The sequence below is a fragment of the Dermatophagoides farinae genome, chromosome 1 (assembly GCF_024713945.1).
Source record: "Dermatophagoides farinae isolate YC_2012a chromosome 1, ASM2471394v1, whole genome shotgun sequence".
NCBI classification, from domain to species: domain Eukaryota; kingdom Metazoa; phylum Arthropoda; class Arachnida; order Sarcoptiformes; family Pyroglyphidae; genus Dermatophagoides; species Dermatophagoides farinae.
Genome location: NC_134677.1, coordinates 6,045,245 through 6,073,135, shown reverse-complemented (window position 1 = coordinate 6,073,135; position 27,891 = coordinate 6,045,245). Strand labels below are relative to the sequence as shown.

General features: G+C 29.8%; 13 protein-coding genes across 16 annotated transcripts; 7 read left to right on the top strand and 6 right to left on the bottom strand.

Annotated features, from left to right (window-relative positions):
- The first annotated feature begins 127 nt into the window (after positions 1–127).
- On the top strand, positions 128–470 carry LOC124492300 (uncharacterized). The gene is made up of 2 exons (XM_047055161.2): positions 128–208; positions 285–470. Exons 1-2 carry the CDS (start codon positions 149–151, stop codon positions 468–470), a joined length of 246 nt encoding a protein of 81 aa, XP_046911117.2. The 5' UTR covers positions 128–148.
- A 794-nt stretch (positions 471–1,264) lies between these two features.
- Positions 1,265–2,154, top strand: LOC124491885 (uncharacterized). The gene has a single exon (XM_047054601.2). It carries the CDS (start codon positions 1,573–1,575, stop codon positions 2,089–2,091), a length of 519 nt encoding a protein of 172 aa, XP_046910557.1. The 5' UTR covers positions 1,265–1,572; the 3' UTR covers positions 2,092–2,154.
- Positions 2,155–2,210: 56 nt separating this feature from the next.
- LOC124491346 (uncharacterized) lies at positions 2,211–2,812 on the bottom strand. The gene is made up of 2 exons (XM_047053974.1): positions 2,529–2,812; positions 2,211–2,445 (listed from the first exon to the last, which is right to left on the bottom strand). Exons 1-2 carry the CDS (start codon positions 2,810–2,812, stop codon positions 2,211–2,213), a joined length of 519 nt encoding a protein of 172 aa, XP_046909930.1.
- A 1,640-nt stretch (positions 2,813–4,452) lies between these two features.
- On the top strand, positions 4,453–6,408 carry Mettl2 (methyltransferase-like protein). Its single transcript, XM_047053975.2, has 2 exons — positions 4,453–4,696; positions 5,295–6,408. Exons 1-2 carry the CDS (start codon positions 4,506–4,508, stop codon positions 6,160–6,162), a joined length of 1,059 nt encoding a protein of 352 aa, XP_046909931.1. The 5' UTR covers positions 4,453–4,505; the 3' UTR covers positions 6,163–6,408.
- Positions 6,409–7,250: 842 nt separating this feature from the next.
- LOC124491344 (uncharacterized) lies at positions 7,251–9,686 on the top strand. The gene is made up of 2 exons (XM_047053972.2): positions 7,251–7,367; positions 7,473–9,686. Exons 1-2 carry the CDS (start codon positions 7,358–7,360, stop codon positions 9,014–9,016), a joined length of 1,554 nt encoding a protein of 517 aa, XP_046909928.2. The 5' UTR covers positions 7,251–7,357; the 3' UTR covers positions 9,017–9,686.
- Positions 9,687–10,424: 738 nt separating this feature from the next.
- LOC124491345 (uncharacterized) lies at positions 10,425–12,075 on the top strand. Of its 2 annotated transcripts, XM_075735156.1 has the most exons (5): positions 10,425–10,834; positions 10,907–11,117; positions 11,182–11,312; positions 11,457–11,698; positions 11,759–12,075. In XM_075735156.1, exons 1-5 carry the CDS (start codon positions 10,658–10,660, stop codon positions 11,952–11,954), a joined length of 957 nt encoding a protein of 318 aa, XP_075591271.1. In that variant the 5' UTR covers positions 10,425–10,657; the 3' UTR covers positions 11,955–12,075. The 2 variants fall into 2 exon arrangements, with proteins under 2 accessions (XP_075591271.1, XP_075591270.1); XM_075735155.1 differs by having other exon boundaries at positions 10,426–10,834; positions 11,182–11,698.
- Positions 12,076–12,692: 617 nt separating this feature from the next.
- LOC124492263 (uncharacterized) lies at positions 12,693–13,895 on the top strand. Its single transcript, XM_047055106.2, has 4 exons — positions 12,693–13,104; positions 13,155–13,279; positions 13,344–13,468; positions 13,561–13,895. Exons 1-4 carry the CDS (start codon positions 12,693–12,695, stop codon positions 13,742–13,744), a joined length of 846 nt encoding a protein of 281 aa, XP_046911062.2. The 3' UTR covers positions 13,745–13,895.
- Positions 13,896–14,042: 147 nt separating this feature from the next.
- LOC124491781 (uncharacterized) lies at positions 14,043–15,385 on the bottom strand. Its single transcript, XM_047054481.2, has 3 exons — positions 14,792–15,385; positions 14,624–14,737; positions 14,043–14,559 (listed from the first exon to the last, which is right to left on the bottom strand). Exons 1-3 carry the CDS (start codon positions 15,006–15,008, stop codon positions 14,135–14,137), a joined length of 756 nt encoding a protein of 251 aa, XP_046910437.2. The 5' UTR covers positions 15,009–15,385; the 3' UTR covers positions 14,043–14,134.
- A 247-nt stretch (positions 15,386–15,632) lies between these two features.
- On the bottom strand, positions 15,633–19,598 carry LOC124492256 (BOS complex subunit NOMO1). Its single transcript, XM_047055096.2, has 3 exons — positions 19,343–19,598; positions 16,253–19,277; positions 15,633–16,188 (listed from the first exon to the last, which is right to left on the bottom strand). The coding sequence occupies exons 1-3, from the start codon at positions 19,510–19,512 to the stop codon at positions 15,712–15,714; spliced, it is 3,672 nt and encodes a 1,223-aa protein (XP_046911052.1). The 5' UTR covers positions 19,513–19,598; the 3' UTR covers positions 15,633–15,711.
- Positions 19,599–19,726: 128 nt separating this feature from the next.
- On the bottom strand, positions 19,727–21,518 carry Mitofilin (inner membrane mitochondrial protein mitofilin). The gene is made up of 5 exons (XM_047055102.2): positions 21,376–21,518; positions 21,260–21,309; positions 20,805–21,198; positions 20,517–20,742; positions 19,727–20,450 (listed from the first exon to the last, which is right to left on the bottom strand). The coding sequence occupies exons 1-5, from the start codon at positions 21,415–21,417 to the stop codon at positions 19,765–19,767; spliced, it is 1,398 nt and encodes a 465-aa protein (XP_046911058.1). The 5' UTR covers positions 21,418–21,518; the 3' UTR covers positions 19,727–19,764.
- Positions 21,519–21,599: 81 nt separating this feature from the next.
- On the bottom strand, positions 21,600–22,682 carry LOC124492261 (leucine carboxyl methyltransferase 1). Its single transcript, XM_047055105.1, has 2 exons — positions 22,429–22,682; positions 21,600–22,350 (listed from the first exon to the last, which is right to left on the bottom strand). The coding sequence occupies exons 1-2, from the start codon at positions 22,680–22,682 to the stop codon at positions 21,690–21,692; spliced, it is 915 nt and encodes a 304-aa protein (XP_046911061.1). The 3' UTR covers positions 21,600–21,689.
- Positions 22,623–23,960, top strand: LOC124492264 (eukaryotic translation initiation factor 4E type 2). Its single transcript, XM_075731954.1, has 5 exons — positions 22,623–22,764; positions 22,829–23,044; positions 23,119–23,200; positions 23,285–23,356; positions 23,422–23,960. Exons 1-5 carry the CDS (start codon positions 22,744–22,746, stop codon positions 23,625–23,627), a joined length of 597 nt encoding a protein of 198 aa, XP_075588069.1. The 5' UTR covers positions 22,623–22,743; the 3' UTR covers positions 23,628–23,960.
- LOC124492257 (GTPase-activating protein skywalker) lies at positions 23,917–27,797 on the bottom strand. Of its 3 annotated transcripts, none has more exons than XM_075731935.1 (10): positions 27,382–27,705; positions 26,831–27,051; positions 26,086–26,564; positions 25,899–25,999; positions 25,640–25,814; positions 25,146–25,382; positions 25,004–25,084; positions 24,778–24,939; positions 24,636–24,715; positions 23,917–24,582 (listed from the first exon to the last, which is right to left on the bottom strand). In XM_075731935.1, the coding sequence occupies exons 3-10, from the start codon at positions 26,456–26,458 to the stop codon at positions 24,223–24,225; spliced, it is 1,569 nt and encodes a 522-aa protein (XP_075588050.1). In that variant the 5' UTR covers positions 26,459–26,564; positions 26,831–27,051; positions 27,382–27,705; the 3' UTR covers positions 23,917–24,222. The 3 variants fall into 3 exon arrangements, with proteins under 3 accessions (XP_075588050.1, XP_046911054.1, XP_075588043.1); XM_047055098.2 differs by having other exon boundaries at positions 26,831–27,048; XM_075731928.1 differs by having other exon boundaries at positions 26,086–27,048; positions 27,382–27,797.
- Positions 27,798–27,891: the final 94 nt, after the last annotated feature.

Sequence of the window (27,891 nt, the reverse complement as noted above, 5' to 3'; positions counted from 1 at the left end):
ATTGATTCAAATGAACGTGCCGCATCATTCATGGTAGATCCATTAATCATCATTGGTAAATATTTTGCATAAAAATAATTGATTAACCTAATTGATCATTTATCATTGGTCGATTTATTCAGCTTTGATTGCTTTGCCCACAATTGGTATGCTAGGCTTATCATCATTAATAATGCCACTTATACCGATTGGTATCTACGTCATACAGGTAAGTCAAATGTGAATCCATAGAAAAAAAGGATCGTTTTAAAAGAAAAAAAATCTGATTTATTTTATCACAAAAGCAATTTTTTCCAACTGGTGCTGGTCGTCGACGTAGACGTCGAAGTTTGTCGATTACAAAGAGCGTTCCCTACAATCATCATCTTTTTAATGATGAATTGTTTGAATGGGCAATGCGAAATTTTTTACGAATGATGAACAAACAAAATATTTCATCCGAAAATAATGCAACAATCGATCAACATTAACTGGATAAAACGATTTATATTTCAAACAAACGAAAAAAAAACACACATTGTTTCCTGATCCAAAAAAGATTAATATTAAAAATTTCATTTTTTAAATCCATTTTTTTCAATGATTTTTTTCCATTCGAATTCAATTAAATTCACACTCAATAGTATTTCCTATATTAGTGATAATCGATTTAAAATTCAAAAGAATTTGATTTTCTTGATTTGACAATCTAAAGAAAACAATAATGACCGACATATTTGTATTCGAAAATCATATCATTATGAATTGTGTGTTTGTGTGCCCGATTTATTTGTTTGAATAAATTCAAACAAATGAATAATTTGCATTCGAAGGTGGAATAAATATGAACATGGTATTTCATATGAATAATTATGGACGTCATACGTACACAAACACGTTTATATCATCTGCATTGTGTGTGCTTAGAGTTTAAAACCGAATTTATACCAAAGGAGTTAATCGTTCTTTTTTTGGTATATATGGTTTTTTGACTTGACCCAAAATACTTAAAATTAGAAAAAAAAGTTTTTTTTTTGTTTGAGAAAATTGTGGAAGAAGAAACACGATAGAGTATTTTGAACAAAGAAAAACAAATTGTATTTAGGAAATGTGAATGGGATAGGAAAACGAAGAAAAAAAAATTATAAAGAAACCAGTTCTAATTTCTTTTTTTTGTGTACATTGTTCGACCCGTTATTTGAAGACTAGTAGATTGGGGGAGGGAATGAGAAATTTATTTATTTTTTCTTCTTTCTACAATCGTTCCTTTTTGGTCAATGTTTACTGCAACAATAATAATAACAACAAACTGTCAAACACAATAATAAATAATAAAATGTTTCAGACACATAATTTTTTTTTTGACTTGTTTGCATTTCAAATGGTTTTTTTTATTGCATACTCATATACAATGAACATGTTCCGGATAACATTATGATCGACATGTACAATGATTACGGATCGATTTTTTATGCTGTTCAACGTCGTTGACAAATTTGAAATGTTTAATAATTTTTTAAAACATTGAACAATTTTTACATTATTTTTTTTTGAAATTTTTCTTTTATCAATTGTTGTTTGTTATTAATCAAGATGGATCAACATTGTCGATCATTGATCACATGTTTGATGGTTTTGCTAATTATTTCTCAATGTTTTTCATATACCTCAGCAACATTTTTTCTAAGACAACGATTACAGCAACAGCAACAATATCAACAACAACAGCAGCAACAACAACAACAACAACAGCAGCTGTATCAAAATCCAAATTTATCCGTGGTTAAAAGAATGGGTGATTTCACATCGATGATCGATAAGAAAGAGGGACAAAGTATATTTAGCACAATCACTTCTTTCGTGACGGATCCAGCGCTTTTAGTGACCATATTACATAGTTTAGAGGTGGCCTATTGGACATTACCGTTTGGTATCGTTGTTAAACCAATAATTAATTTATTTCGTATACCGAATCGAAGAATGGATGTTGATGGAAATCAACCATCATCTTCATATTTAGATCGTGAAACCTTATTAGATGCCTTAAATCGGGCACGACAAACAAAAGTGCCAATTTATAAACAATCATCATCATCATCATCATCATCATGATTAATGGACAGTTAGTTTATGTTTTCATATTCGTGATATGTTAATAATTTTTTTTTCTATTTGAATAAAAAATTTATGTTTATGATATAAAATAAATGTTTTTTAAATTTTGAAATTAATTATTGAAATTTTTTCATTGCTGAATAAAAAAGATCAAAATATTGATCATATAAACTTGTATCTCGATCATTTGTCGATGATGATCGTTTTCGTCTTCGTTTTCCCATTACCATAGATCCAACACCGCCAGCTGTGATCGTATTTGTTATGGGAAACAAGCTATTAAGACCACCACCAAAAGGAAGTATACCACCATTGAAGAAAAATAGAAAAGCTAAAGGTATAAAAACCGATCTTAAGAATTGTGGATGTTGGGAAAAAATCGAAATCATCTTCAATTAAAATAAAAATTTAAAAAAACCGATTTTCATACTTACGATAAAAAACAAAGAAAAACAGCTAATGTAACGACGGCTACAACGAAACTTATTTCTTCTGAGAAAAATTTTGAATGTTTTTTTTCCGGTGCCATATTATAACCACTATCATGTAAACTATGATGATGACCATAATCAACCATCGGTGTAACCATTGAATGTGTATCACCACTTTCTTCAATATAGAATAGATTCGAATTTGATGTTTGAAGTTTTTCCTTTGGTTGTATTGATGATAATTTTGATTGATGTTCAATACGATGACGAAGATCATCTTGTGTCATAAAATACTTCAATGATGATGTAAAACATAAATAATTAAATAAAAATAAAATCAAAAATTTTGATTTAATTAAAAAATTCATGATTATTATCAATGGAAATTGTTGAGCTGAATGACGACTACACGATGATGAGCAAATTATAAATGATGATGATTGTCAAAATAATCATCATCATTTATGACAACAACATAAACATAAACATAAACGACTAACCTTTTAATAATAATAAAAAAAGTTGGGTCATAATATCAACTTTGTTACTACTATATTTTTTGTCGAACGACAACAATGAAACCCAATGATCATGACCGGAACATATACATCTAGTATACTACAACAAAATTAAGGTTGAAATTATTCATTCATTCATTTGAATGAAATGGAATTTTTCACTTGAATTGAATCAAATTATTTAATGTGTTTTTCATGACACTTTTTTTTCAATAATACACAATTCATTTGTCTATGAATGTTTTGAAAGGTGTAGGATAAAATTCTCTTCAGCTTTCTACTCTATTCTTTAGGTGAATTGCATCCACACTACAATTCTAAGGCGTATGTTTGATAAATCAAATAAGAAAAAAAATTTTAATTAACTCAAAAAAAATAATAATATGATGATACTGCGAGAGAATAGTATTTAAACGAATGTCATTAACAACCATTGGTTGGGTATCCAACCAAAATTGTAAACAACAACAAAATAAACGACAAATAAAAATGATGAAATTTTTCTGGATTTCTTTATGTTTTCCCATGTTTTTTACCATTGGCTGTCCAATCGATCATCATGATCAATCATTACAAATTCGATCATTATCGACACGATCAAAATTATCGAATATTGAACGAACAAAAATTTTGTTACCTGAACGAAGTCAATATACTGATGCGAATATATATGAAATTCTTGCTGTCAGTTTGTTGGCCACAATGGGTAGTTTTCTAATACCACAATTCAGTACGTTTCTTACCTATATTGTTGCTTCGAATCGATTTATCAATCGAAATCCAAACCGGAAAAAAGCATTGCCTGCTATCAAATTGATGAATTCAAATAAAACATTAAATTCTTTATAATTTTTGAAAAAATTTAAAAAAAAAATAATAATAAATGTTTTTAACTAATTTTTTTCATTACATTTTTTTTTAATTTAAAAATAAAAATTGAAATCCGTTTTAGCGAATGTAATCATTTTCTTTAATAATAATAATGAATTTAATTCGGCTAAAATCCGTAATAGAACAATCAATCGTTCAATCAATCAGACATCCTGTTTTTTTTCTTCTTTTTCTTCGTCTTTCTATCCACAATAAGGATTCAATAGAATTCATGGCTGAGTGATGATAGCAACACCGATAATAATTAGTGCAAAAATTTTCTGTTCCACTGAACATCTATATTATTCCAAATAATTGTATTAAAAAAATGAAAATTTTTTTTAAAAAAAGAAATCAGACACTGATATAATGTGAAAAGCGAATTTTCTCTCTATAATAATATTTTGATTTGAATGATTTAGAATTTTTTTCAATTAAGGTGATGATGATAATTTAAATTAAATGAAAAGAAACGGTTTCACTTATTCGGTTAAAAAGAACAAACAATCATATCAAATTTCACATTTGTCGATTGACTATCAGACATTTTACAACCATTAGATCAAAAATTTTGAATTTACCAGTGATAATAATGTTTTGGATACTGTTTTTATTGGTGACAACATCGATGGCCACAATGATCCATTCGGATAATATTAATTCGACGGCCACTTTCACACAGATGACGGATAAATTAATCTCCAAACTGAAAGCTCATATGATGGCTATGCAACAACCAAAATCACGAGGCTATGATAATTATGGTTACGGTTATCTTGATGGGTGAGTACTTTACAGTTTCGATATATTCATTGATTACTAAAAATCCATCAAATATGGCAATATATTATAAAAGATATTATGGCGATGTTGCCGGTAAATCTGATTATAGTTGGATTGTACCTTTGATTATAGTCATTGGTTTTGGAACATTATTAATACCATTGTTGGGAACATTGATGACAACGATGATGACACAAGGAACAATTAACCTGACGGCTGGACGTCGACGAAAGCGAAGTACAACAAATTTTCTAGATGAGCTGTAAGTATATTGTAGAATTTTTCATTTATAATTTCATTTCAATTAAATGTTATATTATTCCATTAGTTATGAAATGAGTAATAAAATCGAGATCGGACCAATTCTAAAAACATTCGAAGAAGCCATCAAAAGATTTGGAAATCATAATTGAAATCGAAATGCTTCTGCCATCTAATGGTGGCCATTTGAATTACTTTTTTTTATTTCTTATGGATTCTATCACAACAAAGAATCCAAACAAATCCTGAAACCACGTGTATTTTGTCATATTGTTTTTATTTTTTTTCGAATTAATATTTTTATTAATAAAGATATTCTCTTGACAATCATGGACAACGATAAACGGCCCAAATTTGGGAATCGTTTTTTGGATGAAAAATCCGATATTTTTACTCATAATGCCTGGGACAATGTTATGTGGGATGAAGATTTTAAAAAAGATATTGTTGAAAAAGTTGCATCCAATTCTCGTGATAAAGTTTCGGATGAAAAAGCTTTGGAATTCGAAACGAATGCTTTTAAATATTGGGATAATTTTTATGAAAAACATGAAAATAAATTCTTCAAAGATCGGCATTGGATATTAACCGAATTTCCCGAACTTACACCAAATGAAACAAGAAAAAATATCCTGGAATTGGGTTGTGGTGTTGGAAACACAGTGTTTCCTCTACTTGAAATTGATAATCATAAATCTTTATTCATTTATTGTTGTGATTTTTCAGAAAAAGCTGTCAAATTGGTTCGTGATAATTCTTTATATGATGAAAATCGTTGCAATGCCTTTGTTTTAGACATAACAGGTGATTGGAAATCATCCCCATTAATACCACAAAGTTTGGATATAATAACTATGATATTTGTTCTATCGGCTATTGATCCTAAATGCCAGAAACAAGTCATTTTAAATATGATTCCTTATCTCAAACCAAATGGAATAATTTTATTCCGTGATTATGGCCAATATGATATGGCACAGATTCGTTTCAATAAAGGTCGATGCATAAAGGATAGATTTTATGTTCGGGGTGATGGAACTCGTGCTTATTTTTTCGAAGAAAATGAAGTTGACCTAATATTCACCGAAACAAAGATTCTCACGAAAATTAATCTTCATGTAGATAGACGATTACAGGTGAATCGTGCAAATAAGAAAAAAATGTATCGTGTATGGATTCAAGGGGTTTTCAAAAAGAAAGAATGATAAATCACAATGACCAGGATCGATGATTCAATGATTGTAATATATAATTTTAAATTGAGAAAAAAAAATTCAAATCATATTGTCATATTTTCAATATATGTAATTACTATTATTATGATTTATTATTTCATAATATACAACAATACCCAAAACAATATGTAAATTTTACCCATATTGTGTGTGTGTGTTTGAATACATTCTATTCACAATATAAAGAAAAAATAAAATAAAATTGATAGAAACACGATTTTTTCTAGTTTTGCTCATCCTCCTAAATCTTATCAATAGAAAGATAGATAGATAGGCTAGGTCGATGACCAATCATTCATTAGCCACTGTTCGATATCAATCTATCTTTATCACACTCTCACTCATTATTCATTTATACATTAATCAATTGTTTTCAATTATATGACATAGATAAACAACTAAATCTAAATCTATTAATTGGATTAGAATATCATCTTATTCAATCAAAACATAAACATTATATTTGTTGATTGGAATTTCTATCAAAAGGTAAAGATAATATAAAACAAGATATAAAACCATTTCATTAACAATGAACAGAAATAAAATTATCTTTATCATGTAATTGACAATTGTGTGTGTGTTACCCAAATGAAGAACATACGATTATACAATGTTGTAGATCAAGTGTTGTCATGTTTTCTATTATGAATATGAAAATCATTAATTATATAGAAGAAAAATGTCATAACTTGATTTAAATATCTTTTATCGATCAATAATGACAATATACAATAAAAACATAGACGATCGATCTATATTGAAGATGATCAATTTAATAATTTCGAATCAAATTAAATATTGGTACCCGGTTACTATTTTTAATTTTATTATCTATTTGTGATTTGTGATAGTCATGATGGTAACTAGAATGGTAATAATGATTGAAGATCAGATCAACGAAACAATAAAAAAAAGAGAGAATCTAAGAACAACAACAGTCAACAAGTAGTATTGAAACAATGAATGACAAAATATTGGGGGCTTAAAATTTACTCTCTCTTTCAAAATAAACTATAAATTGAAAATTATAAATTTGATTCACATTTCAATATTAGAAAATTTCCCTTTGATTTTTATTTCTATTGATGACGTTAACGAAAAGACAACGTTCAAAATTCATTGACATCTTCAAGATGTTACCATCAAATATCAGGGATTCATCATGAGATTTGGTAAGGTTTTTTTCTATTGAATTGACCATTTGAATAATATAACGAACACAAACGACAAAAGACCATGATATAATAAAATAAAATAACATTTTTATTTTTGTCCAGGCAATATATTTATTGTGTCAATTATTTTTACTGTAATCCTCATAAATTATCATGATGCTACAACGCCGATAGATAGTGAATATTATTATTTTCATCCAAACTATTTCCATCATCATCCTCATCATATTTATGCAAACAAGTCAAATGTCCATCATTCTCATCACGTTATAGATGTTCAAAAACAGGCCGATTCAAATCATCAACTACAACAAAAACAACAACAACAACAACAACAACGAAAATACCTTCATCATAATCATTTGACTGAATATAATAATAAAATCTCCATATTTTTTAATAGACTACGACATAGACCGACTGATCGGCGATTATTTTTTTCATTCAATCAGCTTTTACTTTCATTGGTAGCACCACGTTTGATGCGTTATCAATTTGATATGATGATCAGTTCAGTGTTATCAGAATTATTTCGTAAAATATTCGTGCCAGCATTTACAGGTTCAGTGAAAAATGTTGGCGGTGCTGAAGGTTCTATTTTTTCATCGCTTCATAATTTACTTCGAAATAATCGTATTCAACAACAGCAACAACCGGCGAATTTATTGCCCACGCCAACATCAACACAGACGAATGTAGATCTACAAAAGCTATTAGACAATGCACAGAAATTGATCACGCTACAGGCAATGATACGAAATGGTGGCCAATCGAACAGTATTGATGAATCGAAAAAATCCATCAATGATGACAGCCATACAGAGCTTAACACATCGTCAATTAAAAAAAAGAAAAAAACTGGTCCATCAACATCAACAAATAAACAAAGCTTTAGATCCGATATTATTAATAACAAGAACAGTCATCACCAGCAGTCAAACAACAAAAATGATGTAAACCAATCTAATTCCAACAACAATCCGATATCGATGATTAGCAACCTGTCCAATAGCCATTCAGCCAATGATTTCATCGATTTCATTAGAAATAACTTGAAACTTAATCAATTGACCAACAGCCAAAACATCAACAACAACAACAATAGTAACGATGACGACCATCAAAACATTTCAGGGATCGGACCATCAACATCAGATGGTAAATCAGGCAAAAATAATATTTTTAAAGATTTTAACATCAATCAAATGATGGTCAAATCACCATCATTATCATCAGATATCGGTCATCATCAATCATTAGATGTTGGCAATGGTGGTGATAGTAGCTTGCCAAATTTTTCTTCTAATATAATTAACAAGTTGAAAAATTTCCAATCACCATCATCAAGTGCCGTAACAACAAATGATTCCAAGATGAAATTTAAAATTTTTAAGAAAAAAGCTAAAATTGAAGATTTCAAAATGTCTCATCTGACATTTATTGATACAGAGGTGCCAAACTATGGTAATCAATTGTTGATAAAAGATCCAGATAAAGATGGTGAAGAAGATTTAGTTGATAGTTCTTATCCACTTTCAGCAACAATCACAATGCTGAATCATTTAAAATCAAAGCCATTAACATCATCAAATGACCACGACCTCGAAAGGGCAAACCGTTGGAATAATGTACTATCCAGTATATGAATGCAAAAAATTTGTCAATTTGTCGAAATATGGAAAAAAGTGCCTTCTTATACATCAATTTTGTGTGTGTGTGCCATTTGACATATTTACTACGATGTATATCAATCAAGTGAATTTCAAAGTTACTATTATAAAAGTAGAAAAACAAAATCGAATAAGAGTGAAAAAATTCCATTGATTGATCTAAATAAAGACCAAGTTCATTCAACTTGTTTAACGATAGTAGAAAGAGAAAATGGAGAAAACTAAATTTTTAGACACGATAAAAATCGTTATGGTCTATCTGAAAAGAGTATGGTATACCTGTCCGTTAATCACTAATCGATCGTTATTTGATTTCATTGAGGTCACCGATAGCGACCGATACTTTTCCCTCCATCCCCGAACTCTCAACTCTCAACCAACACAACTTGTTGTTCACAAGCTTGTTATTTGGACAAATATAAATTTTATAATTTTTTTTTCACGCCAATCATCCTGTTTATAATTATTCCTTCTTTTTTTGTCTCTTTATTTTAATTAAAAATAAATTTACATACTTTCATAATATCTGCACATAACAATGTTTTTTCTACCAATTCGATGTAATGATTTCTATAATTGGTGTGAAATTGTCATGTTGAATATTTCATTTGGAGATTCACTCGATAATAAAATATTTGTCAATTTTATTAGCGATGAAACACACAATTTTACATGAAATCATAATCGATCCGTTATGGATGAATATATAGCACTTGTCATCGATAACCTGTATTGTATAGCACTTGTCATCGATAACCTGTATTGTTTGTCCACACATACACACACACACACTCACACACAGAAATATGGCCACAACCTTATATACATACACACAAGCATACAAAAGATCTTGACCATTAAACTATTCAATGGAATACTGAATTGCCGGTCATCTTAATCCGGCTCGAAAAAAAATGTCGATAAACAAATGCCCGTTTATGTCCATATTTGTAAATATATAATAGACTAAACATGGATTTTTATGATTTTGTTCATACAAAAAAAAACAAAATTTTATTATACTGGTTATAAGATATATAAAACAATCAAATTTCAATTAAACTGACAAGGTCCATTATTTGTTTGTGAACAAGTCCGAAAAATGTTTTTTTTTGTTTCCTTTTATCCCAATTTTGAATACAATTGGAAAAAATTATGTTTTGTGAATATTTTTTTTCTCTGCCTCTCTCTTTTTTTTTTAGTTTGATTACGATACCAATCTACCCAATATTTTGAAAATCGAAATGGAGAAACAAAAAGTGGTTAGTGATTTCTGTCAATCTCTCTTTCAATCATTCCCTTTCTATTTAATAATTGGAGATTATTTTACTCTTTCATTTAACTTACCGGATTTATTCGTTTCTCTTTTCTTCTCTTTCTTTCGTTATTCTTATTAACAAGCAAAAAAAAAATTCAATGATTTTATGCATCGATTGAATGTTTAGCTGATGATAGGGTTGTTGTTGATGGTCTTTTGATGGAAGGAAAAGTCGAAATTATTACCAGATGGTAATCATTCCCTAGTGAGCTTTCATTCCGAATAGATTGATTTATTAATGATAGTTAGCAACATTTCAATTTCCCCGTGATTTATTTACACGCGCAATGTGAAGGCTAATGAAAATGAATCCGAAACGAATTATTTTATTGTTCGTATTGAATTTTATCAATCTAACACTGGTATGGTATTCAGTTAATTGTGCACGCATCATTCGACGTCAACCTATTCAACCTGTCATCATTCCAAATGAATTTGCTGTTATCGCACCTCAACCACTTCAAGTTCATCGACAAGTATTATTTACTAATTCATTTTGTTAATTAATTTGTCTATATTGCGAGTTTTTTTCTATCTCGTCCATACAGAGTCAACATTTGTTTCCTTCCATTTTTTCTGGGCCATTGGCTTTAGCAGCGTTTTTATTCACGATACCATTATTGCCATCATTGATAATGGCTCCAATGGCAATGGCTGGTTTGCCATCGGCTTTCAATGTCTTCACTTCAATGGTTTCTGGTTTGACTAATGGCAAACCTATACAATCGTTGATTGATCCTTTGTACATGATGAATTTAGGTAATTTATTTCAATGAATTATTTGCAAGTTCATTTTTATTTTTGAATTCATTGTCAATATCAGGAAATCAGAGCGATATTCTCAATCAACCAATTAGACGTCAATTGAATGTAATGCGGAGTATTGCCAAAACATTCCGAGTAGTAATGAATAAGCGATATGCTCAGCCTGTAGTCACACCGAATGAAGCACCGATTCCTGAACTTTCGAATATTCCGGATAAAATAGAAAATGAAATGGCCAATCAAATCGAAGGACTGACATCAGCAGTATCATCAACATTATCTAATAATGATAATAATAATTCATCATCACCGGAAACAAATTATCCGGCTGACAATATTCTAAAAGGTGCTGGTAGTAGCAGTGAGGATGGTCAGATGGAAAAATCTATCAAAGGAATGGATCTTTTATATACCTCATTACGGGATATTTATTCAATCATTCGAAATGGTTTACGAAGATATGAGATAACCGATACTGAATGCCAATCACGTATCGTATGTGAAATACATCAGAAAATTATATCACATAATAAATTGCTCAAAACATTCTCAGTGAATGCATTGGATGTACTCAAGTTAGTTATTTATTGATTTTATTTACAAATTTTCACTGATTTTCAATAATTTTTAATTAGCCTTGAAAAACATATAGATTCTTGGAGTTCATTAAATCAGAAAAGTAAAGAATCAATCAAATTTTACATAAATGCTGCCAAAAAAGGTTTTGCCGATAAAGATTGTAATAAAGAATTTCGAAACTGTCCAACATTAGGATCTAGACAATTTCGTAGATTTATCTTTAATCGTAATTCATTGCTCAATCCAAGTTAAAACGATCAATCGTTCTTTTTTTCTCAAAATCATAAAAAAATATTTCTTTTCAATGTAAATATTTTGATAATTTATTGTTATTTTATTTTTTTTAAAAAAATAATACAAACGATTTGACACCAATTTTGTTGATGAATCTATTCTTATTATTATAACGATGATGATGAGGATGATGATAGAACAAAGAATTTTAAAGATATAAATCAAAAAATTATGGCCTTCATTCTATTCAATCATATAGGACATTCTATTGTTTTTCATTCTACTCTCAATTATCAGTTTCGTATATATTCAAATTTGAAACAATCGAACTTGTTTGAATGGTAATCTTAGAAAAAAAAACGACGACCAGGTTCTCACTTCAATGATCACAATGGTCTCATTTGTTTCATCATCATCATCATCATAACTATCATGGCCGTTGTTGTCATCATCATCATTTAAATGTGTGTTACTGATTGGCCGATTGGATGGATGGATGGTTTGGTTGGATAAGCATTCCGGTTGCATGTCTTATGTCTTATAGCTTGAAAGCAATCAACCGAGATCATCATCCAACCGGCCAAACAAAAATGGATATTTTATGCTGTGTATTTTATGCGTATGATTTGAATGATATTCGGTTTTACCAGGATATCGCATCTTCGTAATCATTCATTGTCCAGTCCGCATCCAGGATACGTGTCGAACATAAGAACATTCGAATTTGAATTCAAAGACAAAATATAAAAGAAAAAAATGATTTGGCAGTTAAATTATCTTTTTGCATTCAATATTTTCATCTTGATTTTCGTGTCCAAATCACCCGTCGACTCTCATCATCATCATCATCAGCATTATAATCAAAAACTTCATGAAAGTCAAGATCGTGTTACAAACACTACTGCAATGCATTCGATGAGCAATATTAATGATGGTAATAACAAAGAGAAATTAATGACTCATTCAAATCCACCTGAATCGGAACACAATCAACTAAATGGTGATAATCATAATAATTCATTGAACGATATTATAAACCGGCGTAACGATGTCATCATGAATGCACGAAGAATTGGTTATCATACAATAATGAATACTTTTATCTATACATTAACATTGATACCATTATTATTCACATTGGCACGAACATTCAACACATGGCCAAATGGTTAGTAGATAAAATTACCATCATTATTTTATCAATCAATTCATTTTAAGGTTTCATCTATACAAGACGATATAAACGTGCAAGTTTAAATGAATTTGCCACCAATACACATTTACCATTGTTGAATCGGGATGAAACGCGAAGATTTTTATCACTTCTTGAAACTACTTTACGAGTAAGTTTATCATATTTTTTTCTTTTTTTATCTACGGGATTTATTTTTTTTCTATTAATAAAAGAATAAAAAAATCTTGGACGAAAATTGTAAAAAATATTATTCATGTAAAGTAATTCAAAATGCCATCAAAGCGGATAAGTTTCCGAAATTATCAGATTATGAATGGGCACTATTGGACATACTTGGGTGAATATATTTGAAAAATAAAAATAAAAACCGATCTTGACATTGTACTGTGACATTATTTGATATTTTTCTCTTTTCTTTGTTATTTATAGTATTGCTGTTGAACGTTTTGATTTTAAATTGGATCTAGTTCAAGCTGTAAAAATGTATTATGAAATTGCAACCAATGCCCTCAAGGGTGTATCCTGTGCATATATGTATCCCTGTTTGTACAATCATTACCGTCATCACAATAAAGATAATAGTCAAACGAACAAGTCAACGATTACTCTATAAAAACCAATAATTCACCAACATTGATTCAGTCGGAATTAACCATTATATTATTGACATTAGAAAAAAAAATATATATTCAAAGTCTCGGTCGATTGTGATTCATTGAATTAACCTGAAAAAGATGATAACAAACAAACAAACAAACAAAAAATGCGGAAGATAATCGAAGGCTTCTGAAATCTAAAAAACCTGTTTGCAATTACAGTTAAGTTCACCAGAAAAAATGCATATCAATATTTTTTCACAACGAAAAAACAACAAACGATTCAAGACTGGTTTTCAACTCACATCGTAATGATTCATAATGGAAAACAAAAATTTATGTTTGAATTTTCTTGTATGTATTATGAATCAAAATAAATAAAATTTTCGATGAAACAAAAAAAAAACTCATGAAACAGTCTGATTTCCCTGACTCATTTTCATCATTTCCATTGCGATTCGTTTGTTATTATAATCCATAACTTTGTTGTTCTTGACATCTAGATTGAGATTGACGAAATTTTTCAAATCACTTTTATGTTGATCTTGTAGTTCTGCATTTGAAATTTGATTTTGTTGCTGAAATCGATTTAATTGTTGCATTGGTAATGGCATTCGTGCATTCGAATCAGATCGATGATTTGTGAAAGTATTCATGCCCATTGGATAGATGAAATTATTGGCTAAATTATTTACAGGATATGGAATGGAAGCACGTTTTGGTTGATAAGAAATTTGTTGATTTCCACGATTTGGTGGTGGCCAAACTGGATGTTCTGGTGGAAATCTTCCAACAGGCGGATCCGGCAATGGAGGCACGGGTAAAGGTGAAACTGAAAAATATAAATCCATTTGATATAATAATTTTCTACTAAGACTGGCCATTTTAATACATACTTGGGGATTCATAAAATGCTAATATGGCGACAGCACCAATAACCATAGAAATGGCAGCCACTGCACTTGTCAATGGCTTATCGAAAATCCCACGGACCGAAGCTTCTAGACCAGCTTTGAAAGAAATGAAAAAAAGTTAGAGCTTGAAATACACATTGAGTGACTCACATTTGAATCCATTCGAAGCGATACGTAAGATTGATTTGATTAACGATGTTATCAGTTTGTCATTTTCAAGTTGCTTGGAAAAAAGAGCTGCATTATCTAATTTTGGTTGGGCAAGATCCTTTGAATTAGATTCGATTGCTTTGTCACTTTCTTGTGAAACACAACGAATACAAATTGGAACGAATAACAATATGAACGTCCAGGTATAAAGACGCATCTTTGTTGTTGTTTTTTTTTGCTGTCAAAACGGTTTAATTAATTTATAAACACTTTTTCCAAACCAGCTTGATTCAGGTCAGTTGATACGATTTTAAATGAAATTTTGATGAAACAAATCACAAAGAAAAATTGATACTGTTATAAGATTCAAAAACAACAAAAGAAACATTGACAATTGAATGACAAATTTAAAAAAACAACAATCTCTTGATCCAGACTTGCTTTCAGGTCGAAGTGGATAGGTAATGAAAAGCAAACCGTTTAAATGGACGGTTGTAATATAACCGTTGTTTTCTCTTCTTCATACTAGTCGTCGATCGTGCATTGAGCGAAACTAATTAATCAACAACAAAAAAGCCATTATACCACCCTACTTCCTCGAATATTTCGAGAACCATCATCAACGAATATTGAATGTTGAACAGCAAGCTATTTTCGTTCAGACGTAGGACAAGCTCGACCGACAAGTAGAACCGGTCAAGTTTAACAATTTTATCACAGACAGATATATGATAGGAATAAGAAAACGGTTTTATTAAGACAGTGTTTACACATGAAAATTTTACCTGTATGACTATAGGCGGTGTCAATGTTTGAACAAAAATTAACAATCATTGTCTACTGATAAAAACATTTTTATTTTATCGACAAAAAATGAACAAAAATCAAGACTATAATAAATACAACAACAAAATTGCAATTCAATTTTTCTTAAATTTCATTTTCTTTTTACTATTGTTACTTGAAGAAGAATGGCTACCATCAGATGTGTTATCATTATTTGATGAAGAAGAATTGGTGAATATTTGACGAATGTCTGCCACATTAATTGGTGTCTTATGATAAAATTCCAAAACTAGGCGATGATTATAAATGGCTAAACCGATCAAGAATAAGATTAGCGAATAAAATGAATTATGTGCCATATCATGATCACTTGATCCATCATGTTGATGACGACGTTGAACAGGGAAATCTATATGAATGTGTAGATAGCTTTGATTCGCTTGTATCGAATGGATGATTGGCTCAAATTGATATGTTCGTTCATCAAGATTCGAATCTAATTTCAACAGATATGTAGCATTGTCCAATGGAACAGATGGTAAAAATACGAATGAATTATGTAATGTTTGCTGGAACATGGCATTAGGTTCATTTGCACGGAACAATTTAATCTAAAATTTTGAACATTTTTTTATTTAAAAAAACACCAATAAAGCAAATATCAAAAATACTCACTGAAATAGTTTTCAAATATTCTTCGTTCGTTTGAATCGCGACGGTTAAATCTGTTTGTAAACTTTTATAAATCACAATGAATCGCAAATCACTTAGATCACGATTTTGTACCCGAACCGAATGAGCTTTGGGGATCGATTTGCTAATATTTTTATTCTTCAAATGATCAGCTTTCAAGCGAATAACATATTGACAATCCGGTAGTAATCCAAGAATTCTAAACGAACCATCAACTTCACTTGTTGATTGTTCTTGTAGTTGTGTACATTGTACAGTGCTATTTTCAACAATATTTCTTATGCCAACTGCTTCGACAATAATATCTGGTTCAGGTTCGCCATTAAGAGAATCAACTATTCCAATACAGCTGAATGCAACTTTTTTCCCCACCACTTTAATGACAACATTATCACCATTATCGATATTGAACATTTTTGATGATGGTTCAAAATCATATTCTTTGCGTAGAAAACGAATAAAATATTTTCCTGAATGTAAATTATCGAACAATAATTTTCCTTCAGTATTAACAAAACTGTTGCGCCGAAAATTATTTTCGCCCCCACTTAATGAGACCAATACTTCATTCAAAGGATTTCCATCTTCATATACAATCACTGTGTTTATCGATGAAAGTTTATTAACTTCGAAATGGCCTTTTTTATTCGGCAATGTTTTAAAAACGAAATCTTCTTTCATTGCTTCGATTCGTAAATCTATTTCATCATCAAAAGGACCAGCTTTATATTCACCTTGATTGTCGGTATCAATAGTTTGCAGAATTTGATTTGTTTCATTATCATAAATGACAATTTTAACATCGGATATTTTTTGGCTTATTTTTCCATTTATAAAAATACCTGGACGACCATTAAACGTTATCTCATTGAGATGGCAATCATCTTTCAATTGAAATCGATAAAATGAAGGTTTGAAAATCAATTGTGATGATCGTGGCTCAATATAAATCTCTGACATGGGATTTTCATAGAATTCAAAATTATATTCAAACACATTGGTTTTAATTTTGTGGCCCTTATTTAGCTGTAATGTTTCGTTGCGTTCACCATCGATCGAATTGGTATTGATAAAAACTTGTAAATCAGTAATGTTAGTAGTAGTCGTAATCTTAGCGGTTACTAAATGTTGCAAAGCTGTGAGCTGTATCATTTGTCCAGACATGGTTTCAGCATCAAAAATAATATTCGAATCCGGACTTGATAAAAAGTTATGGCAACCACTTGGTATGATCGAATATTTACCAGTTTCTTCAACACAATGTTTTATCAATCGATCGTGAGCGATTGATTCTTTGGCAATTTTTGTTGAATGTCCACTGGGACTTATTAAGGTTAAATCGGAAATATGTGACAAAATGATTTGTAATAGAAATCCTTTTTGTTCAAATATAAGTTCACCAGGATTTTTTTCATTTAACTTTACGGAAATAATATTTTCTTTCCAACAAAAATAGTTGACTTGCCGGCCACCCAAAGAAACCAAATAATCACCAGGTAGTAGATCTTCAAAGACAAATTCATATTCTCTGGTTGATTTTTTGACTAACTCATTGATGAGTAATGTCTTTGCAGCAATTTTGTCATTGGACAGAATTACTGATAGAAAATCGTTATCTTCCAACAATGCTGATTTCAATTTGATTCGGCCATTTAATGTGATAGTCATCTGCTTGAAGACAATATCCGAACGAGGTTTATTAACCAAAATTTCCATCGTATTTGGAACAAATTTGAGATGAGTGCTCATTTGAAATGAATAATTACCACTGGGTAGGAAAAGACAAAATTCATCGTTATCTATGGTAACACTTTCGACCAATGTTTTCGTTTCTTTTTCCATTATCAACAACTCCATAGTATCATCTTTAAATTCATGATTTTTGAAAATAATTTTGCCACAAATTTCATACTTGCTAGGAGTTATCACTGGAATATTAGGCGAATTAGGAGAAATTAAAAATTTAATATCATCAAACCGATACCGATCAGATGTAGTTATGATCACATAGTTTGAAGTTTTAATATTATTGACAGAAAATTTTCCATTCGATTCTTTGACTGAAACTTCGATGTCATCATAGTGTCTATTTTCATCGATAAGTTGGATACGAACATTTTTAATTTTATCGTTTGGATCTTGCTGATTCAAAACCTGACCAAATACTGTGAATCCACCAATTTCAAACAAAACGCCAACATCTTGATCATTATTATTGATTTCAAATTCATGTTGATAAGGTACCACTTCAAATCGAATGTTTTGAGCATCATAAAAACTATAAACAAGATATTTTCCATTTGGCAAAAAGTCAAACTTGAATTGTCCATCTTCATTTGAAAAAGTATAGCATAAATAATGGTATTTCGAATCAACTTTTAAATTAGATAAAAAATTGGGTTTGGTTTCTTGACATCCCAATGAAAATGAAGGTTTTCGATTTTCACTGAATAAAGCGAACTGAACACCTCGAATTGGCCGACCTTCGCTCACCACTTTGCCGACAACCGAATAACCCAACAAACAAAGATGATCCGAAGGTTCACTTGCTTGACGATGATCGATATTATCATCAACAACATCGACAATCACGGTATTTTTTAAAAATTGCCAACGTTCATGTGAAGCTTCTATCAAATATTGACCTGGTAATACTTCATGAAATTCGTAAAGTCCATCCTCAAAAGTGACATTTTGCTTGATAACATTATTGTTTGCTTTGGAACGCAATATAATGTGAACACCTTTTGGACCAGCCAAAGAGTTAAAACTGAAAACTTTGCCGAAAATTGTGAAGCCTTTAAAAACAAAATTTATATCTGTCTGTTTGGAACAAAGATCATTTTTTCCATCAAAATTGAATTCAACTTCGTTTGGCTCAAATATCCATCCTTGTGGAGGAGTTATACGTAAAACATATTTACCAAAATCATATAGAGGAATGAAATAATAGCCATTGTTGGGTGCACAATCGCTTATATATTTTATGATACCGCGATCAGTATATCTACAAAAAAAATTGAACATTTATTGAAAAATCAACAAATTTTTTTTATAGCAAATAATAATTACAATTTAATTTTGATTGGTTCATAATTAATACTGACACTGGAGACGACAAATCCACCACAACCAACCACTTCATCGGCATTGGTTAAATTCGATATCTGTAATATAGTGAAAAATGCGATAATCAATAAATAATTTAGTTCAAAAATTCGATTAAAAAACTGTTGTTTCATTTTTGGTTCGAAATCATTTGGAAATTCATTAAAGCTACTAGAATCCAAATCCAATCAAACACACATGTGATGATTGTCGGCTTGACGATATAGATATTTCTATTCCCACATCAGTGGTCACTTTTTTCTGAATATTAACACATTTCAATTTTATTTATTTATTAAAAATGAAAAACTTGTAAAATTTTGGAAAAGACAGAACCCCTTCATTATATTTCTTCAATAACATAATTTTATTATTAACACAATAAATTAAGCACTAAATGAAAGCTGATGTAAATTGATTGATGCGATTTTAGTCTGTACTAGCTCCAGCACTTGTTTAACTTCTAAATGTTCTCGTGCATCTTTGATCCAATCCTTTGCTACCACATATGGTTCACCATTCAAAAGATTAGCATAACGTATGGCCATTTCCAAGTTACGATGTTCAACACATAATTTCACACGTTGTAAAATATCATATGAATCCCATTCATTTGGATCAATTTCCATTTTTCCTTCCAATTCTTCAGATGGTATCTCCTTAATTTTAATTGGATTTGGGCTTATTTCAAATTCTATTTGAAATAATGGTCGAACATACGAATATGCATAAGATTTTAGATAGCCAAATATATTGGTATATTCTTTATCAACCAAAGCAACGTGATTACAGATCTTGTGCACATTATAGAAACGACGTACCAAATCTTCTTCACTATAAACACCGCTTTTAATAGCATCCTCTGGAAGTGTTTTCAATGCAACTTGTATTAATGTTTCGTTGGCGAAATTTTCGTCGACAATTTTTCGAATGCAATCGATTTTTTCTTGTATGTCAATTGGTGTGGATTCTTTGCTCAAAGTTCGATTATGTTCGAGCAGCTTGGATAATGTTTGGCTAAGCAACCATAATTTCTTGGATGCCTTCTCCTGTTTGTCCAATTGATCTCGAACTGAAAAAAAAGAATAATTTCGGTTATTTTGCATTATGGCATTTTCATTTTAATATTCTTTATTACTCTGTAAAAGTTTTTCCATCTGTTTCAATTTTTTCATTGATTTCTCATATTCTTCAGACATTGACGCTCTTTCCTGGATAAGGTAATTCTTCATTTCAACTTCTTGTTTACGTTTGTTTTCTGTCTCATAAAGAATTCGTTTTTCTTCATAGAATTCATTGAATGCATATAATAGCCTTTTCAGTTGCCCACGGAATTCATCTTCAAGTACATTTGGATTATGTGCCTATTATTAATTGAATATAAATAAATAGAATTATCAATTGCAACATAAAGTTCAAATCATACTTTAAGCTGAAGATTTTCCACTTCGTTCTTCAAATCTTTTTCCGTTATTTTAGGCTGATTTTCTGATTTTGAATTGGTTATCTTTTGTGGTTCTGGCATTTTTGTCGGTTCCTCTTTTTTCTCGGTTACAGCTTTTTCTTCTCCATTAGATTTTTGTTGAACATTACTAATACTTTTTACTGTTTCAATCGGTTTATAAGTTTTCATAATCTGAAATTCCGAAATTCCATCATCTTTTGCCTTTAAAGTTGGATTATCTTCGAGCAAATTTTTGATGAAAGGCGCATATGATGTGAGTTGATCTGCAAATTGTTTATCATATTTAGCATAGGCCAATGTTAAAGTTGTTACGGCAACAGCTCCGGTCCCAAGTAAAAATGATGCTTTGAGCTTTCTGTAAAATGAATGAAATTTAGATAGGAAAAATTCAACATTTTAAATTTCATGAAACATACGATGATCCTTGTGAGGATAAATGTCTGGTACCAGTAAGCTGAGACTGGCTCTATTTACAAACGGAATGATTTAAAATGAAAACATTCAGATTTATTGTTCATAATAATATATTTACCGAAAGAAATTTTCGAATCAATTTTGGGCGTAAACGTAACATCTTTTCAAATACAACAAAAAGAAAATCAAGAATTAACTAAAAGCTAATGCTGGCCGTATGTATCACTGGTACAAATGTGAATGGGAACGAAACATTCACCTTCGAAAATTGCTATTTCCACACATAAATGACGAAAATAAGAATAATTCGATTTTTAAAAATAATTTACAATTACAACTCGGTTTTTTTACATTTTTTAAAAAATTTAATTCAATTTCTAATCACATCGATTCATTCTGAAAATTATTCTTGTACGCATTTCCAAAAACGATTTACCAATCGAAATTCGAATAATTACTTGCCATGACCAAACAATAATGATTGAATAATTGTAACATTAATTCAATTTCATCAAAAAATTCAATCTTTTCAATACGTTCACGTTCATTTTGTTGGATTAATTTATAATATACATCATTCATAATCCAGGCATGTACATGTGAACATTTCATTTTCGACAATTTTGTCTGCCAATCATCAATCGTTCGAAAAGAATTGGCACCAAGTAATGGTGTTTGTTGTTCGACCAATGATTGTTGCATCAAATCGGAAAATTTATCCTTAGTATTAACTAGATCAAATATGACGAAATTACAATTGGTGAACGTTTTGTTTAACGTATAGATTAGATTAGTGGTCGATTCTTCGGGCCAATAGAGAAGAACACACTCAAAGATGAAAATAATGGGATCCGTTTTATTTATTCGACATTCCTGTAATAATTGTCTCACCAATTGCATTGCTTTTGTCGCATCCAATGCTATAGCATTATAACGTTCAGAGATAAACTGTGATGGTGATGATTTTTCCACCTTGCCACAGAATTGAAGCAATTCTTCATTTTTAAGTATGGTTCGAATTTTATAATCAATAACTTCATTTGTATCTATATCAACATAACGGTTAAACTGGATGTCAGAATTTTTTATTAACCTGTAATAATCAAAAATTATAATTTTAAAATCTTTTTTTAATTTTTTTCAATTTAATTCTCAAAATAATAATAATTACCTCCAAAAAAGTGTATCAAATCCTGAACCAATATTTACGATCTGACAATTAGCGCCATCTTTCAAACAAAAACGTTTGACTGAGTGAGTTATGGAGTAAACTCGTGCAAAATAACCTCGATTGATTTCAGGTGCTCTTTTCATTGGATTTTGACAAAAATTCTTAACAAAAGGATCGTCTATGTAACCTTGTTGTGACAACCATAATTTTGTTCGACTTGCTTCATTATTAGTCCATTCAGTATTGCTGTACATTTTGTTAATATATAATTCGTTTTTGTTGTTGTATAATAATTAATAATACGTTGCTGTTACGATGAACGATAAAGAAACTAAAGTTTGTATACAATAATTTTTTTCTCAGATATAATGTTTTATTTTTTTTTCTTGCTTTCTTTCAGAAGCTTCAACATCAATATGATGTATGGTTTCGAGGTGTCAACAGAGGAAAAGCTATGCCAAATTCACAAAATTATGATCAAAATTTAAAGATTGTTGCCACATTTGATACTATACAAAGTTTTTGGTCAGTTTATACTCACCTAGTACGACCTAATGAATTGACAGGACATTCAGATTTGCATGTCTTTAAATCTGGTATTAAACCTTTATGGGAAGTAAGTTTAATTGTTGTAAATTTTATTACGTTGTCATTAAAATCATAATTTGATGAATGAAAATTTATATTTAGGATGAAGCAAATAAAGATGGTGGAATGTGGAAATTGCGATTGCGCAAAGGTATATATATTTTTAACCATCATGAAATATTTAATTATTGACAATGGATGGTTATAATTTATAATGATTTATAGGTTTGTTATAATTGTAGTTGGCAATGTTTTTTTTAAAAAAAACCACTTTCCTTAGGCGAACAATTCATGGTCGATGATGAAATCTGTGGCATCGTTGTCGCTTGTCGTTATTATGGTTTGTAATAAATAATCAAATTTTCAGCCTGTTTATAATGTTATGGTTTTTTCAAACTCTTACAGAAGATTACATATGTGTTTGGAATCGTAGTGGCAATGATCAGGAGATAAAAGCTCGAATACGTGATACATTGAAACGTGTATTGAATTTACCGACCAATATAATATTGGAATATAAATTGCATAGTGATGCATTGAAAAAAATAACAAAAAATCCAAGCAAAATGAACAATAAATCATCATCAATGATAACATCAAGTGGACCTTGATCATTGATCATCGATAATGATTCATGACCAATTCATAATCATTCATTAATTTTTTTTATATTTGGATCCAGATTTTTTTTTACAATTCTTTTGTTGATGGTCATGTGTATATATAATATATGAATTACTATAACAAATTACGAATCGATATCAAACTTGAAATGATGAATTTGTTACTTATACGTGATGTAATTTTTTCATATAGGGAAAAAAAATTAATGAAAATCAAATCAAATCTGTCTAATCGAAATCGTACACGCCAACCAAAGAAAAAAGCTAAACAAATGAGTGGGGGCGAAATAAATGATTTTATTTTTTTCTTTGAAAAAAAAATTTACAAAAACGGAATCAAACTCTTTTGAAATGTTCTGAATTATGAAATTTTTTATCTACAAAAATTTTACAAACACACACACACACACACAAACAACATAGATGAATCGTAAGAATAAGGGAAAATGCTGATAATGATGATAAAAATGTTCTTTGCAAAATTAGCGATTGACATTTTACCCGAAATATACAATGATTAAAAAATCGTCCCGAAAAAAAGCAAAGGGAATACAACAATATGTGAAAATTAATGAAAAAATACTTAACAAAATGCAATAATTTCAATAGTTGCAACATCAAAGTATGTATCATCATTGGTCAATGGTTCATTTTCGAACGTATCACAATGATGTGTTTCACCACGAGAAAGATTTTCATCAATATAAAGACCAAAATGTCCACCACCTCCACCGATTGAAAATGATTCATTTGTTGCCGACATGAATAACTGTTGTGATGGTGTCAATTCATTTACATTACGTAATTTTCCCACCCAATCATATTTAACAATACGTGGATGGATGCTGAATAAAAATGTTTCACCATTACCGAAAAATTGTCCAGTACGATTATTGCATTCTAATCGTTTTGACCAGCTCGATGAACAATAAGAGCCGAATATCTATTCAAAAAAAAGAATTTACAGATACTTGATCCTATTTTTTGAGAAATTACCTGATTCTTAATTGTTTTAATCAAAATTATTGTAGGTTCGTTTTCACCACATAAAGAATAAAAGGTGCGAAGAGAATTTCCTATTTTAATGATGATAAAAAATTGTATTAAATAAAAAAACTACTATGATGATCATGTTTACCATTTTCGTCCGAACAAAATGCGATCAATGGTTCTTGAATATAAATACGTTCGGGAATCCATTCCCAAAGTATATCCAATTGATTCCAGCTGAGTATGGACGATTTAAATCTACGTGGTGCAATTCTATTTCCAAATGTTACATCTTTTTGAGATATTACATCTGTATTCAACGGGAGAATAGTCAAATTTACGTTCAACATAATTGAATTCAATAATTAACATACCATTACGACTAAGAAATGGTGATTCTGGAAAATAAATTGTTTCACTTCTTTTTTCAGATTTTAATCTAGCTTTGACAATGTCTAAGAAATTAAAAACCATAAAACCATTATAATTTTGTCCATTGTTTAATCACTACAATACCTTTACGTGAAAATCTGGTTATTTTGATCGCCTGTTGAATCAATTGAGTTGGTGTGACAATCGTTGCAATATCTTGACAGAATACTCTCATCTGTTCGATGTTGAGCGGTTTCCTTTGAGTTTTCTCAAACAATCTTGCTAATGCCATTGCTATTCTGTATAGAAATTTTTCCCCTTCCACCAGATAACAGTCAACAATTCGTACACAAAAATGAAAAGGCAGGCAGCCAAAGATCCCTAATGAGAACAAAGACCAAAAAACAACAATAACAAAAAAAAATCATTTCATCAAGATATGTTTCGGAGCGTACATACACATCGCCTAAGATCAAAGTTATAATGAAAGAAAAAACTATTTCATGCGATAAAAATAATATAAAAAAAACATTTTGTTTCTCCATCAAATCTCGATTTATAATCAAATCAGATTTATCAACATTCGTGCCCATCGTGATTTCATGTTAGATAAATTTTCTCGAGGACAAGAAACTTACATTGAATCCAATCAGCAAATGCAGCATCGGAATCTTGAATTTTTTCCAAACCATTCGAACCAATCTTACTCAATTTGGCTATACCAAATTTATTAGCCAAACGAATTAAGCTTAATGCATCACACTTTTTATCTATTCGATTGATGCCAATAAAACGCGATTCTCGTGACATTAGCTAAATAAGGAAAGAAAAAAAAGAATTATTTATTGAATTATAGTTTATTAGAATTAGAATTGATTGAAAAAATTTCAAACATACCAAAGCAACAATGCTTCGATGAACATCGACAGGAGAATGAAAATGTAGAAATAATGAAACCAATGGATAAAGGAGAGGTGCGAATGTCATCTGAGGATAAGCTATTCGTTTATATATGACATTTAAATTGATTAAAATGTTATTTCAAAAACATAATAACACTGTATAGTGTAACAAACATACATACATTGTGATAAATTCCAGAGTATAGTTGCAACATGTTTACGTGATATTGAATTTAGATAAAAGAATCTTGTAGTGGTTGGATCAACAAAATTGGGCAATTTATTGACGGCCAAATTATCGAATTGTGTATCAAAATCAACAGCATTGACTGCATTATTACGTAATGATAATCCAAGCCACAATGTTTTCCTTAATGGATTATTTAGACCAATTGATGTTGCACGCATTAATACTTTTAATTGTGTTTGAGGTGTGGCTGAGATCGAGGATTGTGTTGATATTTTTGTTGATATAATCGATGATATTGGGCCGGTTGGTTCCAATTCTAATCTATCACTACTACCGTCATTGATGGTTATGTTTTCCATAATCATTTTTGTTTCTTTTTTTTACATATATAAAGAGATTTTTATATCATACACACATTTGTGAAAAAAAAAAATAAAATACAAAACAAACACAATGGGATGGTTGAAAAAACTAGCGAAAAAAAATGCCAAAACAAAAGATGAATAATGAGAAAAAAGCAAAAAAAAAACAATATAAAAAATGATGAGTATTATTATTATTATTATATTAACCAAGGGCCATAAAAAAAAATAAACGCCCACATGGACAATAATGTCATTTTATAATTGTATTATTTTTTTTTGTTCTTATCTCATATATAACATATATAGATATATAGATGATGATACAAGATTAATAATTTTTTTTTTCTGGTAAATAATGAAAAATTCATTTACCGTTAACCCTCTATTTTTGAATCGTGATTATTGTTTTTTTTTCATTGATCAAGAATGATAAAATCAAGTCATTCGAAAAAAAGGGGCCAATGACAGTAGTAAGGAGTGTTTATGTTGATTATTATTAATTTTTAATGAATGAGATGAAATTGTTTTTTGAACTATTATTTGTTCAATATACAATACACAACAACCATCACAGACATTTAGTATTGTATCTACTTGATATATATTATAGTCATTTTAATGTGTTTACCGATATTGTATACATTTCGAACAGATAATAATTGATCAAATCAATATTTATATGTATTGGATGCGAAAAAAAAATCATATTCAACAAAAGGATTTTGAATGTTCGTATGTCGTTGATTTTGTTGATAAATGAATAATGAAATGGTATGAAGGAGTGAAGAAAATATGGAAAAAAAAACAAAAAATATATAAATTCAAATATTTCGATCACAATAACGTGACCAAAAACATGTTTTGGTCAATTAATTTCATAATACAAATATATATAGATCTGGTAAATTCGGATATTCACATACCTTTGATATTTTGAATGAATAAAATTATTTGTTCAAATTTAGCTGCAAATAAATTTTCATTAAGATCGCTATTATGCTTCTTCTATTCTTGAATCTTGTTTGATATTATTCGCGTTTTTTTTTGTATCAGAATTGAGTTTTTTTTCATTATGATAATTGAATAAGAAATTCAGATTGTAAACATGCTCTTATTGACTAATTAATTAGGCAATCGATCAATGGCTAAAAGCCAAAAATAAAGACAACAACTAAAAAGCCAATTGAGCTAAGATGGAGACCTGTTTTACTTTTCTCTTTGGATCAAACATAAACAAAAAAAAATCTAGTTTAGCAAACACCGCATGACATTTGTCGCTATATAAATCATGATGATGATGATGATGTTGTCCACACAAAGCGCTATTTTCACTGTTTATGGTTCATAAAATCATTTTAGACGATCGATTTAGTTTGGCGGTTTTTACGAAAAAAAAATATTGACAATAAAATCCCTCTATCCTTCAATTTTCA

Coding starts and splice junctions, on each gene's coding strand:
- LOC124492300 (XM_047055161.2), top strand. CDS start 149: ATGCTAGGCTTATCATCATTAATAATGCCACTTATACCGATTGGTATC. Junction 209..284: donor TTGGTATCTACGTCATACAG/GTAAGTCAAATG, acceptor TTATCACAAAAG/CAATTTTTTCCAACTGGTGC.
- LOC124491885 (XM_047054601.2), top strand. CDS start 1,573: ATGGATCAACATTGTCGATCATTGATCACATGTTTGATGGTTTTGCTA.
- LOC124491346 (XM_047053974.1), bottom strand. CDS start 2,812: ATGACACAAGATGATCTTCGTCATCGTATTGAACATCAATCAAAATTA. Junction 2,446..2,528: donor GTTTTTCTTTGTTTTTTATC/GTAAGTATGAAA, acceptor ACAATTCTTAAG/ATCGGTTTTTATACCTTTAG.
- Mettl2 (XM_047053975.2), top strand. CDS start 4,506: ATGTTTTGGATACTGTTTTTATTGGTGACAACATCGATGGCCACAATG. Junction 4,697..5,294: donor GGTTACGGTTATCTTGATGG/GTGAGTACTTTA, acceptor AATCATGGACAA/CGATAAACGGCCCAAATTTG.
- LOC124491345 (XM_075735155.1), top strand. CDS start 10,658: ATGAAAATGAATCCGAAACGAATTATTTTATTGTTCGTATTGAATTTT. Junction 10,835..10,906: donor CACTTCAAGTTCATCGACAA/GTATTATTTACT, acceptor TCGTCCATACAG/AGTCAACATTTGTTTCCTTC. Junction 11,118..11,181: donor TTTGTACATGATGAATTTAG/GTAATTTATTTC, acceptor TGTCAATATCAG/GAAATCAGAGCGATATTCTC.
- LOC124492263 (XM_047055106.2), top strand. CDS start 12,693: ATGATTTGGCAGTTAAATTATCTTTTTGCATTCAATATTTTCATCTTG. Junction 13,280..13,343: donor TTCTTGAAACTACTTTACGA/GTAAGTTTATCA, acceptor TATTAATAAAAG/AATAAAAAAATCTTGGACGA. Junction 13,469..13,560: donor GCACTATTGGACATACTTGG/GTGAATATATTT, acceptor TGTTATTTATAG/TATTGCTGTTGAACGTTTTG.
- LOC124491781 (XM_047054481.2), bottom strand. CDS start 15,008: ATGCGTCTTTATACCTGGACGTTCATATTGTTATTCGTTCCAATTTGT. Junction 14,738..14,791: donor CGCTTCGAATGGATTCAAAT/GTGAGTCACTCA, acceptor TTTCTTTCAAAG/CTGGTCTAGAAGCTTCGGTC. Junction 14,560..14,623: donor AGCATTTTATGAATCCCCAA/GTATGTATTAAA, acceptor TATATTTTTCAG/TTTCACCTTTACCCGTGCCT.
- LOC124492256 (XM_047055096.2), bottom strand. CDS start 19,512: ATGAAACAACAGTTTTTTAATCGAATTTTTGAACTAAATTATTTATTG. Junction 19,278..19,342: donor GAACCAATCAAAATTAAATT/GTAATTATTATT, acceptor TTTTTTTTGTAG/ATATACTGATCGCGGTATCA. Junction 16,189..16,252: donor AATATTTGAAAACTATTTCA/GTGAGTATTTTT, acceptor TCAAAATTTTAG/ATTAAATTGTTCCGTGCAAA.
- Mitofilin (XM_047055102.2), bottom strand. CDS start 21,417: ATGTTACGTTTACGCCCAAAATTGATTCGAAAATTTCTTTCG. Junction 21,199..21,259: donor TTATCCTCACAAGGATCATC/GTATGTTTCATG, acceptor TTCATTTTACAG/AAAGCTCAAAGCATCATTTT. Junction 20,743..20,804: donor TGGAAAATCTTCAGCTTAAA/GTATGATTTGAA, acceptor AATTAATAATAG/GCACATAATCCAAATGTACT.
- LOC124492261 (XM_047055105.1), bottom strand. CDS start 22,682: ATGTACAGCAATACTGAATGGACTAATAATGAAGCAAGTCGAACAAAA. Junction 22,351..22,428: donor TTTGATACACTTTTTTGGAG/GTAATTATTATT, acceptor TGATTATTACAG/GTTAATAAAAAATTCTGACA.
- LOC124492264 (XM_075731954.1), top strand. CDS start 22,744: ATGAACGATAAAGAAACTAAA. Junction 23,045..23,118: donor GTATTAAACCTTTATGGGAA/GTAAGTTTAATT, acceptor ATTTATATTTAG/GATGAAGCAAATAAAGATGG. Junction 23,357..23,421: donor TGTCGCTTGTCGTTATTATG/GTTTGTAATAAA, acceptor AAACTCTTACAG/AAGATTACATATGTGTTTGG.
- LOC124492257 (XM_075731928.1), bottom strand. CDS start 26,458: ATGATTATGGAAAACATAACCATCAATGACGGTAGTAGTGATAGATTA. Junction 26,000..26,085: donor ACTCTGGAATTTATCACAAT/GTATGTATGTTT, acceptor ATAAACGAATAG/CTTATCCTCAGATGACATTC. Junction 25,085..25,145: donor AACCAGATTTTCACGTAAAG/GTATTGTAGTGA, acceptor TTAATTTCTTAG/ACATTGTCAAAGCTAGATTA.